Source organism: Coregonus clupeaformis, chromosome 15 (assembly GCF_020615455.1).
Source record: "Coregonus clupeaformis isolate EN_2021a chromosome 15, ASM2061545v1, whole genome shotgun sequence".
NCBI lineage: Eukaryota > Metazoa > Chordata > Actinopteri > Salmoniformes > Salmonidae > Coregonus > Coregonus clupeaformis.
In genome coordinates, this window is record NC_059206.1 from 1,971,950 (window position 1) to 1,990,703 (window position 18,754).

An 18,754-nucleotide genomic window follows, 5' to 3' on the forward strand; every position below is an offset into this window, starting at 1 on the left:
GATCAAATCAAATTTTATTTGCTACATGCGCCGAATACAACAGGTGTAGACATTACAGTGAAATGCTTACTTACAAGCCCTTAACCAACAATGCAGTTTTTTAAAAAGAAAATGTAGTATTAAGTAAATAAGTGTTAAGTAAAAAATAGATAAGTAAAAAATAAAAGCAAATAACTAAAGAGCAGCAGTAAAATAAAATAACAGTAGGGAGGCTATATACAGGGGGGTACCGGTAGAGTCAATGTTTGGGGGCACCGGCTAGTCAAGGTAATTGAGGTAATATGTACATGTGGGTAGAGTTAAAGTGACTGTGCATAAATAATAAACAGAGTAGCAGCAGCGTAAAAGAGGGGGATGGGGTGGGGGTGGGGGGGCAGTGCAAATAGTCCGGGTAGCCATAATTAGCTGTCCAGGAGTCTTACGGCTTGGGGGTAGAAGCTGTTAAGAAGCCTTTTGGACCTAGACTTGACGCTCTGGTACCGCTTGCCGTGCGGTAGCAGAGAGAACAGTCTATGACTAGGGTGGCTGGAGTTTTTGAAAATGTTTAGGGCCTTCCTCTGACAATGCCTGGTATAGAGGTCCTGGATGGCAGGAATCTTGGCCCCAGGGATGTACTGGGCCGTATGCACTACCCTCTGTAGTGCCTTGCGGTCGGAGGCCGAGTAGTTGCCATACCAGGCGGTGATGCAACCAGTCAGGATCGACCGGTTGGTGACAACTACTCTAGAGACTCAAATAATTGTAGGTAGGAACCGACGTTGGTCTATTTGTTGTTTAATACCCCCCCAACAACATTTTCGGTTAATCACTCAGCACTAACAATACAACATCATGCTACTTTTATACCACAATACAACATCATGCTACTTTTATACCACAATACAACATCATGCTACTTTTATACCACACTACAACATCATGCTACATTTACCACAATACAACATCATGCTACTTACACTACCGGTCAAAAGTTTTAGAACACCTACTCATTCAAGGGTTTTTCTTTATTTTTTAAACTATTTTCTACATTGTAGAATAATAGTGAAGACATCAAAACTATGAAAGAACACATGGAATCTTGTAGTAACCAAAAAAGTGCTATCTATATCTTGAAAACTTGATTGTTGTCATGGAAACCATTTTGGGACTGTATCAACAGTAGACTACTGAAAAAATACTAAAAGATAGTTTTTGAGTGGATTATTCCTTTAAGATGGTGTCTGTTGAACTCTTGATTGGAACAGGTGAATGGAACCTGCTTAGAAGACACCTACGATACAGTTTTCAACCGTTTAATACCTCTCATTTGTGGAGTATACCTTTGGATTTACCTTTATCAAATTTCCTTTTTTGCCATCAATTGCTTTGGAATATGTTTATCCTTACTGGAAATCATTCTTGCTTTGTCATTCATCATCATGGAACTGTGTGACAAATCTGGGCCTTTTGTGAGTATAATACATTTACATTTTTGTTCATACCAAGAAACTATATCAAGTATTTTCTTGGAAACATTAAAAATATGTTGGAACCTTCTCTGTAAAGCATCTAAGGAAGTTGTTAGTTATTAGAGAATGTTTGGACATTGCTTAAAACGGCAAATGCAGCAGTTTTTATCTCAATATCAAATAATTTCAGGGTAACAATTAAGTGCCTTACTGTGATTATTTTTGACCATTTTAATTGAAAACAAACCAAAATAGCTTCTTAGCAAAGAATTTAGCTAGGACTGTCTGGGAGTGGTCTTATTGGGAGGGGAAACTGTTATTGGCAGAGAGGTTTAGAACTCTCTCTTATTGGACTATTAACCGATTTATGTTGATGTCACCAGGCAGGCCAAAACTCCATCCCAACAAAATACACATTTTGGGTGGTCTTTTAAAACAACTCTTATACTAAAAGGGCATTATCATCATTTTCACAGTATTAGTCCAACCTAAATGTGGAAATATATATAAAACACAGGAAAATCCAATTGTTTACTACACTGGGCCTTTAAAGCCACTACAATGACCATGTGAGAGGTTGACAAAAATAATACTGGACAGTACTTCCAGAGAAAGCGTGTGTACGTGTGTGTGTGTGTGTGTGTGTTTCTACTGGGAACACTTGTTTCCCCTCACACACTGAGGGAGAGGATACCAGCTAAACAGCGAGCCAGCTGTGGAGGTAGTCTAAATCGTTGGTAAGGGCTCTCAGTCTCTCACACTCCGTCTCACTCACCCCTCACATTACTTCTGTACGTCTCTGTCAGTTCACAACTAGTCTATATTCTCCCATAAGAGGAAATACGTTGGGCCATTTTTGCTGACAAACAAAATACAAAATGTATTTTATACATACCTATAGGCAGTGGCGGCTCCTGAAAAAATTCTCAGGAGGGGCAATTTTTCTGATGATTTAGGTGACCTACACACATTTTTAAAAAGATATGTCCAGCAACAACATGAAGACAGGGGCAGCATATAAGTCAATACCAGAATCATTTATTGACTGATCTCAGGGAGTGCTCCTAATCTCAGCTTGTTACCTGTATAAAAGACACCTGTCCACAGAAGCAATCAATCAATCAGATTCCAAACTCTCCACCATGGCCAAGACCAAAGAGCTCTCCAAGGATGTCAGGGACAAAATTGGAGACCTACACAAGGCTGGAATAATAATAATAATAATAATAATATGCCATTTAGCAGACGCTTTTATCCAAAGCGACTTACAGTCATGCGTGCATACATTTTTGTGTATGGGTGGTCCCGGGGATCGAACCCACTACCTTGGCGTTACAAGCGCCGTGCTCTACCAGCTGAGCTACAGAAAGTGGATACTCATGGATGCGCATCGCAATTGTAAAATGTCAACACAATTGGAGACACCACGTCATTTTTGGAGACATGTTATTGACAGTAAACTATTGTAGATGCGACTGCTAACTAAATAAAACATTTTAGCTGGCTAGCTAATCATCTTAGCTAAATGTGGGGCAAACAATTCAGTTATTTACCGTTAATTTGAGGGATTGGGGTGAAAGAAATCGAGTTACATAGTGATACTTTACGATATACTGTATTGACAATATCGCAATATAACCATATCCACCCTGTCCAAAGTCTCTACTTGGTCTCAGTTCTCCAGTAAACTTGTGATTATCAACACTAACCTCATCGTTGTGGCGGCGGACAGCTAGCCTGTATCCCTCATCCAGTTGAGTGGCAATGTTATTTTTTCGTTCGTACCATTTTTTGGAAAATCCTCGGGTGTAGGACTTCCCCCCTTTTAGTAGAAACCTGTTGAATTATTAAATTTGGTCTGGGAGGTCCTAATTGTTTCAGGTGCCAATTTATCTTCATTTGTTCGCCGACAAAAGGAAATTCTTTCAAAGACACAATCGAGTTGCACTGAAGCCTAGCCATGTTGATAGTAGTAGTGAATTGATTGACGCTGCTACCCTCTCTTTTCTTAGTTACGTTCATGTGACGAAAGCGCGTAAGTGCAAGCCCACAGACACCCATTGAGATTGTATTGAAGGCTCTGAAATTTGAAAAAAATAGATTTTACATGGGAGTCTATGACAGAAGTTCTGGGCGATTTTCAATCTGACTGAAATCGCCCCAAAAGGGGGTGGAGCCATTTGAAGCACGACTTTAGCCTGATTCGACATTTAGTGGCAGTGTGGCACTGTGGCAGATCAGACGTATAGATTACAACACTGATAACTACTGTTGCCGTGATATAATTGATTAGAAAAAAAATCCCTTCCTTTTCCCGTTTGGCAGTGCGTCGCCCATATCGCCCTATTGAACAGGCCGTCCCTGCCTATAGGCCCTTGTGGAAAAAGTAGCCCATACATTATTTAATTGACATTTCCATCAGCTAGCCTTTAGTCCCGCACCCTATGATTGCACTGATCACTGATCAGAGCACCAACCTAAATGTAGCGACACTTCACGTGCCAACAACAACTCCATCAATGCTGCTAATCATGTGCTACTGTTGCCAGCTAAACCCATCAAATTTCCTATCACTCCTATGTCCACACCACTATAGTCTATGACAAAATCCTAAATCTAACTGAAGGGTGGGAGGAACAACAATGTCCTGTGAAATGTGCCTGGCTTTCAATCTATGCCAGGGTTCTATGCCAATAAGAGGCATCCATTCTAGGCCAATATAACCACATGTAGTCAGCAATAAGACTACAACTTTCCATATTCCGAGGAAGTTATTCGTTTATGGCTGAATTGCTGCTTATGTAATGGATGGCATTAGAACCTGTCTGTTCCACCTCCACCTCCTATACCCTTTCTCTACCTACCATGTGTGTGCACGTGTGTGCGTGCGTGCGTACCAAACCTGGTGGTACTGTGGTTTGACAATGCCTTGTAGTGAGAGAGAGACGGTACAGAACTGAACTCTGATGATCATGAATTCACGCTAATTTCAGTCACTTAGCAAATCGTGCTTTAGTTAACAAGAGGTGGCCTGTGGCTTTTCTCTCTGGTCTAAGCAATTATCTGTCTGAGCAACACTAACATTGTGTTAAGTGTTCCGTTTGCTTTCGGTCGAACAAATGATGCTAAATTAGATTGATGGGAAATAGCCAGTTAGCATCAATCTTCCCATTTGAGCCAAGCATGAAATGTACACAATGGCGAATAAAATGGATTTGGTAAGTGAAAACAAAGGAAAACATAAAATTGCTGTGCATAGAGCAAAACTATAGCACCAGACCAAAAAAAAGGTATCTTTGATACTCAGACAAACTAGAATAGAAGAGAAAATTAGCAATAGCAACCAGACTAAAGAGCACATTAACCCCCAGACCAGAAGACGTATCTTCATCCAAATTTCATGATTTGATTCATAAGATATGGAAAAACAAAATATGGTTTATTTTTCTTATTAAAATAAATAGCGCTACAATCCTTGGTTGAGGCTACTCCCTGAATCATCATTGACCATCACTGAGTAAATAAATATTGCCCCATAAGAGGCCAAGAATGCAATCTCCGGTTCTCTTCGCTCTCGCTAGGCTAGAGCTTGGCCAGGAGCATTCTCTTGTACTTTTTGTGTACATTTAGATCAGATAATATCAGATCAAAGAATCTTCAGTAGTGGAAACTGCTTCAGTGATGAAGCCAAAATAAGCCTTAGAGCAGTTGGCAAACGGTACTTAAAACCCAGGTGGGCACTCCCACATTGGCCGAATGAAAGCTATGGAAAAACATCATTGTCTGTACAAAACGCACTAAGCCCTTGTTCAAACACCGCTCTATCACTGCAGTGAACTAAAAAATACATCACTATCTCTTTCGAAGAGCAGGGATAGAGTGCCATCTGAATCTCAATTGGCCCAGCATCGTCCGGATTAGGGGAGGGTTTGGCCGGCCGGGATTTCCTTGTCTCATCGTGGCGACTCCTTGTGGTGGGCCGGGCGCCTGCAAGCTGACTTCGGTCGTCAGTTGGACAGTGTTTCCTCTGACACATTGGTGCGGCTGGCTAAGCAAGCAGTGTGTCAAGAAGCAGTGCAGATCATGTTTCGGAAGACGCATGGCTCTCGAGCCTTCACCTCTCCCGAGTCCGTTGGGGAGTTGCAGCGATGAGACAAGATCGTAACTATCAATTAGATGTCACGAAATTGGGGAGAAAAAAAAAGAAATAATTAAACTTTTTTTTAAAGGACCCATGAGCACCAACATGTGAGGTTCATAGGAGCACATCAAATTGGGTTTCAAATGAAAGCTAAGAGTCTTTATTTGGGGGAAATTAAGGCATAAATATCCCCCCCCCTCAAAAAAAAGGCTTTAATTTCTGGATAAACAGAGGGAAAAGGGGTCTTAGAAAACACCTACTAGAAAAAGTCGCCGAAATACATCACAACAAAATAATGTTGACGTAAAGACCCATGTCAACTAATATCAACACATCCTTAGTTTTGGAGAAATTGTTTACCTTGTAATTCTGTTACCAAAACCCCACATATCTTTAAGATATTTTCTAATTTTTCTCTCTCATGAGGAGTGAGGATAATGAAAGTTCACAGAAGTAACAAGTAATGGTAGACCTACCAATTAGTTATAGTGATTTTACTGTTTATGAATTATTAAGTAATTAAAACTAATAATTACGTTAGCAAACTGGTAACTAAATTACCAAAAAAAATCTGTTACGGAATTACTGCAACTGAATTGGCTACAATGGGAAATCATAATAGTCACAAACCAGTTGGGTCACCTGCTACTGTCCTCCCTTCCACTGACATACTGTTATGTTCAGCTCATAACGTTTTTTCCCCTCTTTCTGTTGTCTGTTGGTCAAACCAAAAGTCTTAAAACACTGAGTCTGGACAGCCCTTCCCTTGCCCTCTCCCAGCTCTTACTGACACCTACCCATGAGCCTCCTCTTTCCATTTAGTTTAACCAGCATCCTCACCCACTGAGCACCGACCGACACCTAACATTCCATGGACGTTGAAAAGTAATTGAAATTTAGTCAGTCTACCCTTATAATAATTTAATATAATATAAATACACTGCTCAAAAAAAAAAAAAAAAAAGGGAACACTTAAACAACACAATGTAACTCCAAGTCAATCACACTTCTGTGAAATCAAACTGTCCACTTAGGAAGCAACACTGATTGACAAATGTCACATGCTGTTGTGCAAATGGAATAGACAACAGGTGGAAATTATAGGCAATTAGCAAGACACCCCCAATAAAGGACTGGTTTTGCAGGTGGTGACCACAGACCACTTCTCAGTTCCTATGCTTCCTGGCTGATGTTTTGGTCACTTTTGAATGCTGGCGGTGCTTTCACTCTAGTGGTAGCATGAGACGGAGTCTACAACCCACACAAGTGGCTCAGGTAGTGCAGCTCATCCAGGATGGCACATCAATGCGAGCTGTGGCAAGAAGGTTTGCTGTGTCTGTCAGCGTAGTGTCCAGAGCATGGAGGCGCTACCAGGAGACAGGCCAGTACATCAGGAGACGTGGAGGAGGCCGTAGGAGGGCAACAACCCAGCAGCAGGACTGCTACCTCCGCCTTTGTGCAAGGAGGAGCAGGAGGAGCACTGCCAGAGCCCTGCAAAATGACCTCCAGCAGGCCACAAATGTGCATGTGTCTGCTCAAACGGTCAGAAACAGACTCCATGAGGGTGGTATGAGGGCCCGACGTCCACAGGTGGGGGTTGTGCTTACACCCCAACACTGTGCAGGACGTTTGGCATTTGCCAGAGAACACCAAGATTGGCAAATTCGCCACTGGCGCCCTGTGCTCTTCACAGATGAAAGCAGGTTCACACTGAGCACATGTGACAGACGTGACAGAGTCTGGAGACGCCGTGGAGAACGTTCTGCTGCCTGCAACATCCTCCAGCATGACCGGCGGTGGGTCAGTCATGGTGTGGGGTGGCATTTCTTTTGGGGGCCGCACAGCCCTCCATGTGCTCGCCAGAGGTAGCCTGACTGCCATTAGGTACCGAGATGAGATCCTCAGACCCCTTGTGAGACCAGATGCTGGTGCGGTTGGCCCTGGGTTCCTCCTAATGCAAGACAATGCTAGACCTCATGTGGCTGGAGTGTGTCAGCAGTTCCTGCAAGAGAAAGGCATTGATGCTATGGACTGGCCCGCCCGTTCCCCAGACCTGAATCCAATTGAATACATCTGGGACATCATGTCTCGCTCCATCCACCAACGCCACGTTGCACCACAGACTGTCCAGGAGTTGGCGGATGCTTTAGTCCAGGTCTGGGAGGAGATCCCTCAGGAGACCATCCGCCACCTCATCAGGAGCATGCCCAGGCGTTGTAGGGAGGTCATACAGGCACGTGGAGGCCACACACACTACTGAGCCTCATTTTGACTTGTTTTAAGGACATTACATCAAAGTTGGATCAGCCTGTAGTGTGGTTTTCCACTTTAATTTTGAGGGCGACTCCAAATCCAGACCTCCATGGGTTGATAAATTTGATTTCCATTGATCATTTTTGTGTGATTTTGTTGTCAGCACATTCAACTATGTAAAGAAAAAAGTATTTAATAAGATTATTTCATTCATTCAGATCTAGGATGTGTTATTTTAGTGTTCCCTTTATTTTTTTGAGCAGTGTATAATATGCCACTTGGCAGACGCTTTTATCCAAAGCGACTTACAGTCATGCATGCATACATTACCCTTGATGTTAATGTCCACAGACGGACCGGACTGGACCAAATCTGAACCCATCATAGACGCATGTTTTACAAGTTTGGATAGCACAGTACAGTGAGTAGAGCACAGTAAAGAAAAATATAGTATAGTACAGTATAGTATATTTTACTGTACTCTACTGAACTATACTCTACTCTGCTGTATTGTACTGCACTGTACTCTACTGTGCTTCGATGTGATGTCCAAACTTGAGAAACATGAAGAGAAATGACATTCATATCCATAATTATGCATTTCTGTGTAGTACAGATCACGGACCCATGATGTAATTCCGTTAGCGGGTGTAAATCCACTTCACTTACTGCAGGCCTAGTTCAATAACCAAAATAGATTTTTTTCAAAATCAAGGTGCCATGGCATAGCTGACACATCGCTGAATCTTAATTCGGAACAGATATTTAAGAGTTTTTGGAAAATGTGGTCACATATAAACCTGAGGGAGATTTTGCCGTAATTCCGTTACCAAAGTTTGCATCTGCACAGTTCTTCCACTATATTAGTTTTAGTCCATTTTTCTGTGGAAATTGTTAAAAGTAGTCCTTGAGCATAGAGTTAAACTTTGAAATTAGGGCTGACCCCAATTAGTCGACTGGTCGATTGTTTGTTCTTTCTTCAACGAACAGCCTAACGACTTTCGGTCGACCAATAATTTATTTAGTTGGGGACAGCCCTATTTGAACTCAATGGCTTTTGTTTGGTATACATTTTAAAGTGAAAAAGCTGAGTCAAAGTGTAATTCGGTAACGTGGAATTGTCCATATTAATGTATGTTAATTGCATGCAAATAAAAGGTTGCTTCGCTACCACACCCACAACGGAAGCACAATCATGGCCTTAGATTCGCAGGTGGTCCGTTTCTGTAGAACAAGCCCAGGGTCAGTTTCTGTGGCGGCAGAAACGCTCAAGACGGGTGGACACTACAGGACTTTCAAAATCCTAACATTGCTGAGCCTCTCACATTAAAACGACCGTCTTTCCTGTAGTTGTTTAGTGTGTTGCCAACGTAGTGGTGCGCACACTAAACGATGTGGCACAGATGGTGGTCACACTACAAGATTCTTCACCTAGTCGTGAGGATTCTCTATACCATGCTGTCTCGAAAACAATGATGTGATACGATTTTAGGTAGCTACGAGCTGTGGCTCAAAGCAGCCTTATACACATTCAATCAGACATTCACGCTTGCCATATAGAGTTGAAATATCCATAGAGTTGAAATATCTAGCCAACATTCTGAATTTAGTAACATTGTTTGTTAACTTCAGAGCTGTAGCTATTTGACACTTTGGTTAAAGGCAAGTACAAACACTTACTAGTAGTAGTCATGGCTCCTGCTTGAGAATGATGCGAAACAACGTCATCATCTCACCCGCTTCTTCTCTGGCGAGCTCTCATTGGCTATTGCTGATCAGCGTTCTCAAAACTTGTCGTTGCACATCTCACACTACAACAGCATTGCAGATTTTGTGCGGATAAAATCAAACCTGTTTGAAAATATCTGGGACTGCTCAAAGACGAGATCGGTCGCCCTCAAATTGCGTCTTTGACCTGGTCACATTAAACAAGTGTCGGTGACGGCCGCGCGCCCCGAGTAGGCAACAACATTTGTCTCAGATCTCAAAAACGTGTCTGGGACAGCAGTAAAAACACGACTTCTCAACACAGAGGTTGAAACATTCATACGTGATAGGCACTACATCAACTTCGGCTCTCCTCACAACGTGTAAACCAAGACGCCTTTATAACACCATCAGAAAATCTGCCTGCCGACGGTCATGTGACTACAGCATGTCGGCGAGGCAAGCAGGGCAGCACGCAAACCAACAGTAACTCCCTCACACTGGACTAGAGAGTTTAAGTATACACAAGGTTGTAGTGACTGATTTATTTAAGTGTCATGCACCTAGCGGCGCCCAGCCCACGTGAGCTTACAAAACACAGTACCATTTTCCTTGAACTCAAAACAAAATAACATTTTACATATTATTACGCATATACAACAATCATGGCAAGTACAGCTACCATCTAGCCACACTATACAAACAGTAGATGTCCCCTTCTCCTCCAGGCATTGTGAACAAGCTGAGCAATCTCAAACACACCCTGTATGAAAAAAAAGTCTGGTCTATGGGTGAGGCCTCCTCCTCGCTGTAGGCTATTCACAACAACATGATCATGTAGTGCCTACCATTCTAGGCCTAATATACTACCACTGTCTCCACAACACCTCCTTCATAATCAAGCATTCTGTAATTAGAGGAATAGTTGGCTTTCCAAGTTGCTCCCGGATACAATTGTCTAGGGCCAGGAGCTTCCCTGACAACATGACTACTAGTCCCATAGGGCGGCGCACAATTGGCCCAGTGTCTTCCGGGTTTGGCCGGTGTAGGCCGTCATTGTAAATAAGAATTTGTTCTAAACTGACTTGCCTAGTTAAATAAAGGTAAAATTAAATTAAAAATTAAAAATGACCTGACCAGGAGAAACTCTGGCGGCTAGTTATTGACCTTATATATATGAGGTAAAATATAAATTGACTCCACTCTGAAAGTAAGTTACCCAACTCAATGTTGACCTAAAACCTCCCAACCCCAGATGCCAGGGGAGAGTGAAGAGATTCCTCCAGCTCTCCTCTCACATGGCTAGGCCCCATCTCGGTTGACCTCACAACTCAATCTCATGGCCACAACCCAAAACAAAAACATACTATTCCTTGGAGTTGGAGATTCAGGGATCAAATCACATTTTATTTGTCATGTGTCGAATACAGTAGGATGGAGAGAGAGTTAGGAGCTATCCTCCTATCCGATATCTGCCATGACATTTTGTGATGACCTCATATTCGATGCTCAGTGGAGGAGAACAAACAAAGGCAGCCATTATTATTCGGACAGTGGCTCTTTACAGGGGGGGGAGAGGGCAGAGGCTATGGTACTGTAGCTAGGCCTTGTGTGTGTGCGTGTGTGGTCTAATACACTGAACAAAAATATAAAAACGCAACATGTAAAGTGTTTGTCCCATGTTTCATGAGCTGAAATAAAAGATCCCAGAAATTTTCCAGACGCACAATGAGCTTATTTCTCTCAAATGTGGGGTACAAATTAGTTTACATCCCTGTTAGTTAGGATTTCTTCTTTGCCAAGATAATCCATCCACCAGACAGGTGTGGCATATCAAGACGCTATTAAACAGCATGATCATTACACAGATGCACCTTGTGCTGTGGACAATAAAAGGCCACTCTAAAATGTGCCGTTTTGTCACAACACAATGCCACAGATGTCTCAAGTTGAGGGAGCGTGCAATTGGCATGCTGACTGCAGGAATGTCCACCAGAGCGGTTGCGAGAGAATTTAATGTTAATTTCTCTACCATAAGCTGCCTCCAACCTCGTTTTAGGGAATTTGGCAGTACGTCCAACCGGCCTCACAACCGCAGACCACATGTAACCACGCCAGCCCAGGACCTCCACATCTGGTTTCTTTACCTGCGGGATAGTCTGAGACCAGCCACCCGGACAGCTGATGAAACTGTGGGTTTGAAAACCAAAGAATTTCTGCCCCACCTGCCAGAAACCGTCTCAGGGAAGCTAATCTGCATGCTCGTCGTCCTCACCAGGGTCTTGACCTGACTGCAGTTCGGCATCGTAACCGACTTCAGTGGGAAAATGCTCTCCTTCGATGGCCGCTGGAGAAGTGTGCTCTTCATGGATGAATCCCGGTTTCAACTGTACCGGGCAGATGGCAGTCAGTGTGTATGGCGTCGTGTGGGTGAGTGGTTTGCTGATGTCAATGTTGTGAACAAAGTGCCCCGTGTTGGGGTTATGGTATGGGCAGGCATAAGCTACAGACAACGAACACAATTGCATTTTAAATCGATGGCAATTTGAATACACAGAGATATTGTGATGAGATCCTGAGGCCCATTGTCGTGCCATTCATCCGACGCCATCACCTAATGTTTTAGCATGATAATGCACGGCCCCATGTCGCAAGGATCTGTACACAATTCCTTGAAAATGTCTGGCCTGCATACTCACCAGACATGTCACCCATTGAGCATGTTTGGGATGCTCTGGATCGACGATGTACGACAGCGTGTTCCAGTTCATATCAATATCCAGCAACTTCGCACAGCCATCGAAGGAGTGGGACAACATTCCACAAGCCACAAATCAACAGTCTGATCAACTCAATACGAAGGAGATGTGTCGAGCTGCATGAGGCAAATGGTGGGCACACCAGATACTGACTGGTTTTCTGATACTTTTTTTATGTATCTGTGACCAACAGATGCATATCTGTATTCCCAGTCATGTGAAATCAATAGATTAGGGCCTAATTAATTTATTTCAATTGACTGAATTCCTTATATGAACTGTAACTCAGTTAACGTATGTTGCATTTATGTTTTTTGTTCAGTGAAGGGGGGGGGGTGAACGGCTGTTGGCTCAATTAACACTGTTTGCTTATCACACTGCCATCTTATTTTCCCATGAAACGCTGAGGGGGACAGACAGTTCACCACACACACAAGCCCTGCCTCCACACAACACTATAGTGCTCTCTCAACCCAACCTTCTGAGAATATATAGAAAATATTACAAAGAAGAATAGGAAGAGGTAACATATGTATTTAAAACACAGGTCCCTGCTGCGTGTGGGTAACAAATCCATTGAAGGGGAAGCATAGCAGTGACACAGCAAGTGATGCAACACACAGAGTCTCTTTCCTTCATTCCTAAAACACTTGTTTGTGCAGCTGAGGGTAATATAGGTTAACCCAAAACGAAAGTATTGCGTAATTGGTCAGATGCTGAATTAAGTTCTGGGTCCATACGTGTTACTGGAACGAAGAGGCTATGGGCCTTCAGAAATTCTAAAGATGCCAACACCTGTGAAATCATGATTTGTCCAAATAACGAGTGACGAAAAACCAAAGCACCAGAACTAATGCTCATTATCTCATGCATCCCGTTGTATCATGACAGATCTATGGTACCATTTAGCTGAGGGAAGAGATGCTGTCTTGTCCACATTTGAAATTCAGTAAAATGTGTATGTGAGAGAGTAGGTGTGTGTCCTGCATCCTAACCACACAGCTGATCTCTGCTTCCACTGTATCTGAGCACAAAGGGTAGGTTGAGAGATGAGAGGATAGCAGGGGTCTCAGTCTCTCTCAGCCTTCAAGATACATGCACAACATCATATCTTCTCTACCCTTTTCCTTAGATGGCTTAAGCTTAGCAATGATACCACTCTTACCCAATTAAATTAGATGAACTCTACAAGAGGTAGGCTCTATAGCCTAGTTATTAATGAGCAGAGTCAGTCATTATTAAAAAACTAACTAACAGAGGTGTTTCTCTGGACACAGAGCTTATTTCAGTAAACTAGGTAAAAAGGCACTATATTTTACTGGCTAGCTGTGGCTAAATTATATAGTAGACATCCGTGACCCTTAGCCTTTCAAGAGTAATCAAATCAAACTAACCAGAACACAGACATTCAAGCTTAGGCCTAATGTTTTCTGAAGAGATCAAGGTTAGACTTTTCTTTTGATTGTGTGGCCAGACAATATCAAAGCCTTTCTCCCTGAGGAAATAAACTTGAGAACATCAGAGTGCTTGTAATGTGTCAGAGTAAAAACAACTTGTGGTCTTCTCTCTTCACTTTATTTCCTCCTATCATTTACCGGTTTCCCTATTCCGGTACAAATATAGTTCAAAAAAGGTATTCAACAAGTCAGTGGCATTTGTTTAGCCTATATTTTTATCTACATCAAGATAAATGTGTCTAAAGTAACTTGATAGTGATCAATCAGTTGTGTAGCCTACAGTCAGTGTAGTAGGCTATAACATATTAAGCTAATAACAGTTATAAATCCTCCTCCTTCCTCTCCATGTACTTTGATCTGGCAGAGTAAAACTACACCTTGTGCTCTTCTCTCTGAAAAGCATGTCCTTGTATCATATACTGGTTCCTCTAGTACATAAACAAATATGAAGTCAGTGCTGTGTGTCTACATTATCTTCATGAAGATTAGGCCTAGTTCTATTGTCATGAATTAAGCTTTATTGATAGTGATCAACCATTAGTCATAGCCTATATCAGCCTACTGTACCAGACTAATCACAGTGTTGTATCCCAGACTTCGGGCCTCCTTCCTCTCCACTGTACAGTTCCACCTCAGCAGGACCTCATTTCCAGGTCTGGTTAGTCCAGCTGACTGACTGTTATGATTGTTATGAAACAGAACAGAGGGCATCAACACTGGCCTGACATGGCTGCCACTTCCTTATGATCTCAAGATAACATCTATGGAATGCAAGAACAACCACCGGTGATTACATACCATGACATGCAGCGTCTGTCTGCTTTTCTGTCTGTGTCCTTCAGTCAGGGAAATGTCATTTTATGGTAGGCCTACTGTATATGTGTGTGATGTAAATTGAGCATGAAACAGAACCTTTCAAGGTCCATTGTCATAAAGCCTAGGCTGTCAATAAAGCAGCAGGTGGCTGCAGCATAATATCCACATGCACTCATACTTAGTACACACCTAGGGCCTATGCACTCATTATAATACGAAACAGTAGCTAATTTGTACAGTACCAGTCAAAAGTTTGGACACACCTACTCATTCAAGGGTTTTTCTTTATTTTTACTATTTTCTACATTGTAGAATAATAGTGAAGACATCAAAACTATGAAAGAACACATATGGAATCATGTAGTAACCAAAAAAGTGTTAAACAAATCAAAATATATTTTATATTTGAGATTCTTCAAATAGACACCCTTTGCCTTCATGACAGCTTTGCACACTCTTGGCATTCTCTCAACCAGCTTCACCTGGAATGCTTTTCCAACAGTCTTGAAGGAGTTCCCACATATGCTGAGCACTTGTTGGCTGCTTTTCCTCAACTCTGCCATCCAACTCATCCCAAAACATCTCAATTGAGTTGAGGGATTGTGGAGGCCAGGTCATCTGATGCAGCACCATCACTCTGATTCTTGGTAAAATAGCCCTTACACAGCCTGGAGGTGTGTTGGGTCATTGTCCTGTTGAAAAACAAATGACACTCCCACTAAGCCCAAACCAGATGGGATGGCGTATCGCTGCAGAATGCTGTGGTAGCCATGCTGGTTAAGTGTGCCTTGAATTCTAAATAAATAACAGACAGTGTCACCAGCAAAGCACCCCCACACACCATAACACCTCTTCCTCCATGCTTTACGGTGGGAACTACACATGCAGAGATCATCCGTTCACCCACACAGTTTCTCACAAAGACACGCAGTTGGAACCAAAAATCTCAAATTTGGACTCCAGACCAAAGGACAAATTACCACCGGTCTAATGTCCATTGCTTGTGTTTCTTGGCCCAAGCAGGTCTCCTCTTCTTATTGGTGTCCTTTAGTAGTGGTTTCTTTGCAGCAATTCGACCATGACGGCCTGATTCACACAGTCCCCTCTGAACAGTTGATGTTGAGATGTGTCTGTTCCTTGAACTTTGTGAAGCACTTATTTGGGCTGCAATTTCTGAGGCTGATAACTCTAATGAACTTATCCTCTGCAGCAGAGGTAACTCTGGGTCTTCCATTCCTGTGGCGGTCCTCATGAGAGACAGTTTCATCATAGCGCTTGATGGTTTTTGCGACTGCACTTGAAGAAACTTTCAAAGCTCTTGAAATGTTCCGTATTGACTGACCTTCATGTCTTAAAGTAATGATGGACTGTCGTTTCTCTTTGCTTATTTGAGCTGTTCTTGCCATAATATGGACTTGGTCTTTTACCAAATAGGGCTATCTTCTGTATACCTTGTCACAACACAACTGATTGGCTCAAACGCAATAAGAAGGAAAGAAATTCCACAAATTAACTTTTAAGAAGGCACATCTGTTAATTGAAATGCATTCCAGGTGACTACCTCATGAAGCTGGTTGAGAGAATGCCAAGAGTGTGCAAAGCTGTCATCAAGGCAAAAGGGTGGCTATTTGAAGAATCTCAAATATAAAATATATTTTGATTTGTTTAACACTTTTTTGGTTACTATATGATTCCATGTGTTATTTCATAGTTTTGATGTCTTCACTATTATTCTACAATGTAAAAAATAGAAAAGATAAAGAAAAACCCTTGAATGAGTAGGTGTCCAAACTTTTGACTGGTAGTGTATATCATAAGATCTTGTTGGAAACACAGATAGGCCTACTTTCCTTTACTACAAAGCTATCCCTTCAACTACTCATCTAGTAAGCCTCTAAATAGTGGAAGTAAATTAGCAATTCAGTAACAGGTAGATACAGTGAACTAAACCATGTCACTTGACATGCAAATGAAACATTATGGGGGAAAGGCCTTAATATGACAATCGATTTAGTGGAACTTGGTTCAGTCACAATGTAGCCACAAAGAACCGCTCACTAAGGGAGAATGCATTCTGATTGTTCTGACATTCCACAGTAACGCAAACTGCAACAGTGTTACAGTAAAATGCCTACATAAATAATAATAATAATAATAATAATAATAATAATAATACATTTAATTTGTAAAGCGCTTTTCTCACACCCAAGGCACTGAAGAAAAAATAAATATAATAATAATAAAAACAATCCAAAACACAGAAGCAGACAACGATCTGGTGGACAGAGAACAGAATTAACATAGGTCCTTAAAAGTTTTTCTGAACAGCTCAGTCTTTAGCCGTGGCACAGGATGTGATTTAACGAGGCCAGAGACTGCAGCCCTGACAGTAACTGGAAGTGCGTTCCACAGCCGAGGAGCCACACAACTGAAAGCCCTGTCGCCCATAGTTTTTAGTCTGCTGTTGGGTTGCTGAATGCAAGTAGCCATTCTTACTCTGGCCATTCTACATACAAGTAGCCATTCTTGCAACACTGTAACAATCAACTAGCATAAGCCTACCTCACACTTGTTAAAACATCTGGACTCTCACTGAAACTTCATTACGGAAGAAACTGACGCGTATGGATTGTGAATGACAACTACAAAGCCCCAATGGGTTCCACGGGAAAAAGACATAACCATTTCAAGACACTCCGTGACAGCCATTCGTGCAATTGACTGGAGGAGGGTTTGATTCAATTCAGCACTCATGTTAGATAGCATTCACAGAGGCCCAATCCCCGGGGTGGCAAAATAATATTCGCCGAGAAAAGTAGAGGTGGCAATGGGTTAACACATCGTGTTGACCCAGATACTTCCATTTCACCAGCAAGATCCCGCATAAATCGGGTTTAAGCAAATTATGGAATATGTCTAAATGTCCGGTTGTCACATTCACTGGCGGAACTTGGAGGGGACTTGAGCTAAACAATTTAGCCTACTAACCCAGCTGAAGAAAATAAACAAAAGCAGAACCTACCCAGAAATTCTCTAGGAAGTAGGGCGTTATCATCTTGGTTTCTTCCTCTCTGCAACTATTTTCTTCAATGTAATTTAACCAAAATTCACACAATTGCACCGACGTCCTCCCCCCTTTACTGTTGTGTGCTTTTTTTCAGTTTTTTCTCTCCTTTTTCCTCACTATTTCAGACTCCACCTACTTCAGATAGATTCAGTTCTGTTGCCTTTCGTCTTCTCCTCCAAAATCCAGAAACAAGGAAACAGCGCCATCCATGGCGGGAACAAAAAAGGAACTGAGAAAATTACTGCTCTGCAGTGATATTCTAGACCGGTTCTAGAATTATTTTAAACATTCTAAATCACTGTGATGACTATCAGCCAAGGTGGGCAAGGTTGCCTGGCTATACAAACATTTAAAATACAATTATTTTTTATCATAAGTGTCTTCGCTTACATGTTCTACCTCTCCCTGAACCAGTCTGTAATATCTACATGTTTCAAGCAGACCACCATAGTCCCTGTGCGCAAAAAATCCACGGTAACCTGTTTAAATTACTATCACTCCGTAGCACTCACATCTGAAGCCATGAAATACTTTGAAAGGCTGGTCATGGCTCACATCAACACTATCATCCCAGATATCCCTGGACCACTCGAATTCGCATACCGCCCCAACAGATGATGCAATATCTGTTGCACACCACACTGCCCTTTCCCACTTGGACAAAAGGAACACCTACTTGAGAATGCTGTTCATTGACTACAGCTCAGCGTTCAACACCATAGTGCCCTCAAAGCTCATCACTAAGCTAATGACCCTGGGACTGGACACCTCCCAATGCAACTGGATCCTGGACTTCCACTCCCCCAGGTGGTGAGGGCAGGTAACAACACATCTGCCACGCTGACCCACAAGACGTTGGCCCCTCAGGGGTGCATGCTTAGTCCCCTCCTGTACTCCCTGTTCACCGACTCCAACACCATCATAAAGTTTGCTGATGACAGGACAGTGGTAGGACTGATCACCATAGGGAGGTGGTCAGAGGCCTGTCAGTTTGGTGCCAGGACAACAACCTCTCCCTCAACTCAACAAGACAAAGGAGCTGATCATAGAGAAAGCAACGGAGGGTCGAGCAAGCCTCTTCCATCTCTGGAGGTTGAAAAGATTTG

At 42.3% G+C, this 18,754-nt stretch overlaps 1 protein-coding gene across 5 annotated transcripts in view; it reads right to left on the reverse strand.

Moving 5' to 3' along the window:
* The window catches only part of LOC121582153 (F-BAR domain only protein 2), a 76,551-nt gene extending 58,741 nt beyond the window's left edge, over window positions 1–17,810 (reverse strand). For all 5 annotated transcript variants that reach the window (XM_041897772.2, XM_041897769.2, XM_041897771.2 and 2 more), the window contains exon 1: window positions 17,604–17,810. In XM_041897772.2, coding sequence (XP_041753706.1) covers window positions 17,604–17,636 — 33 coding nt within the window. In that variant the 5' untranslated portion in view covers window positions 17,637–17,810. The remainder of the gene's footprint in view (window positions 1–17,603) is intronic.
* Window positions 17,811–18,754: the final 944 nt, after the last annotated feature.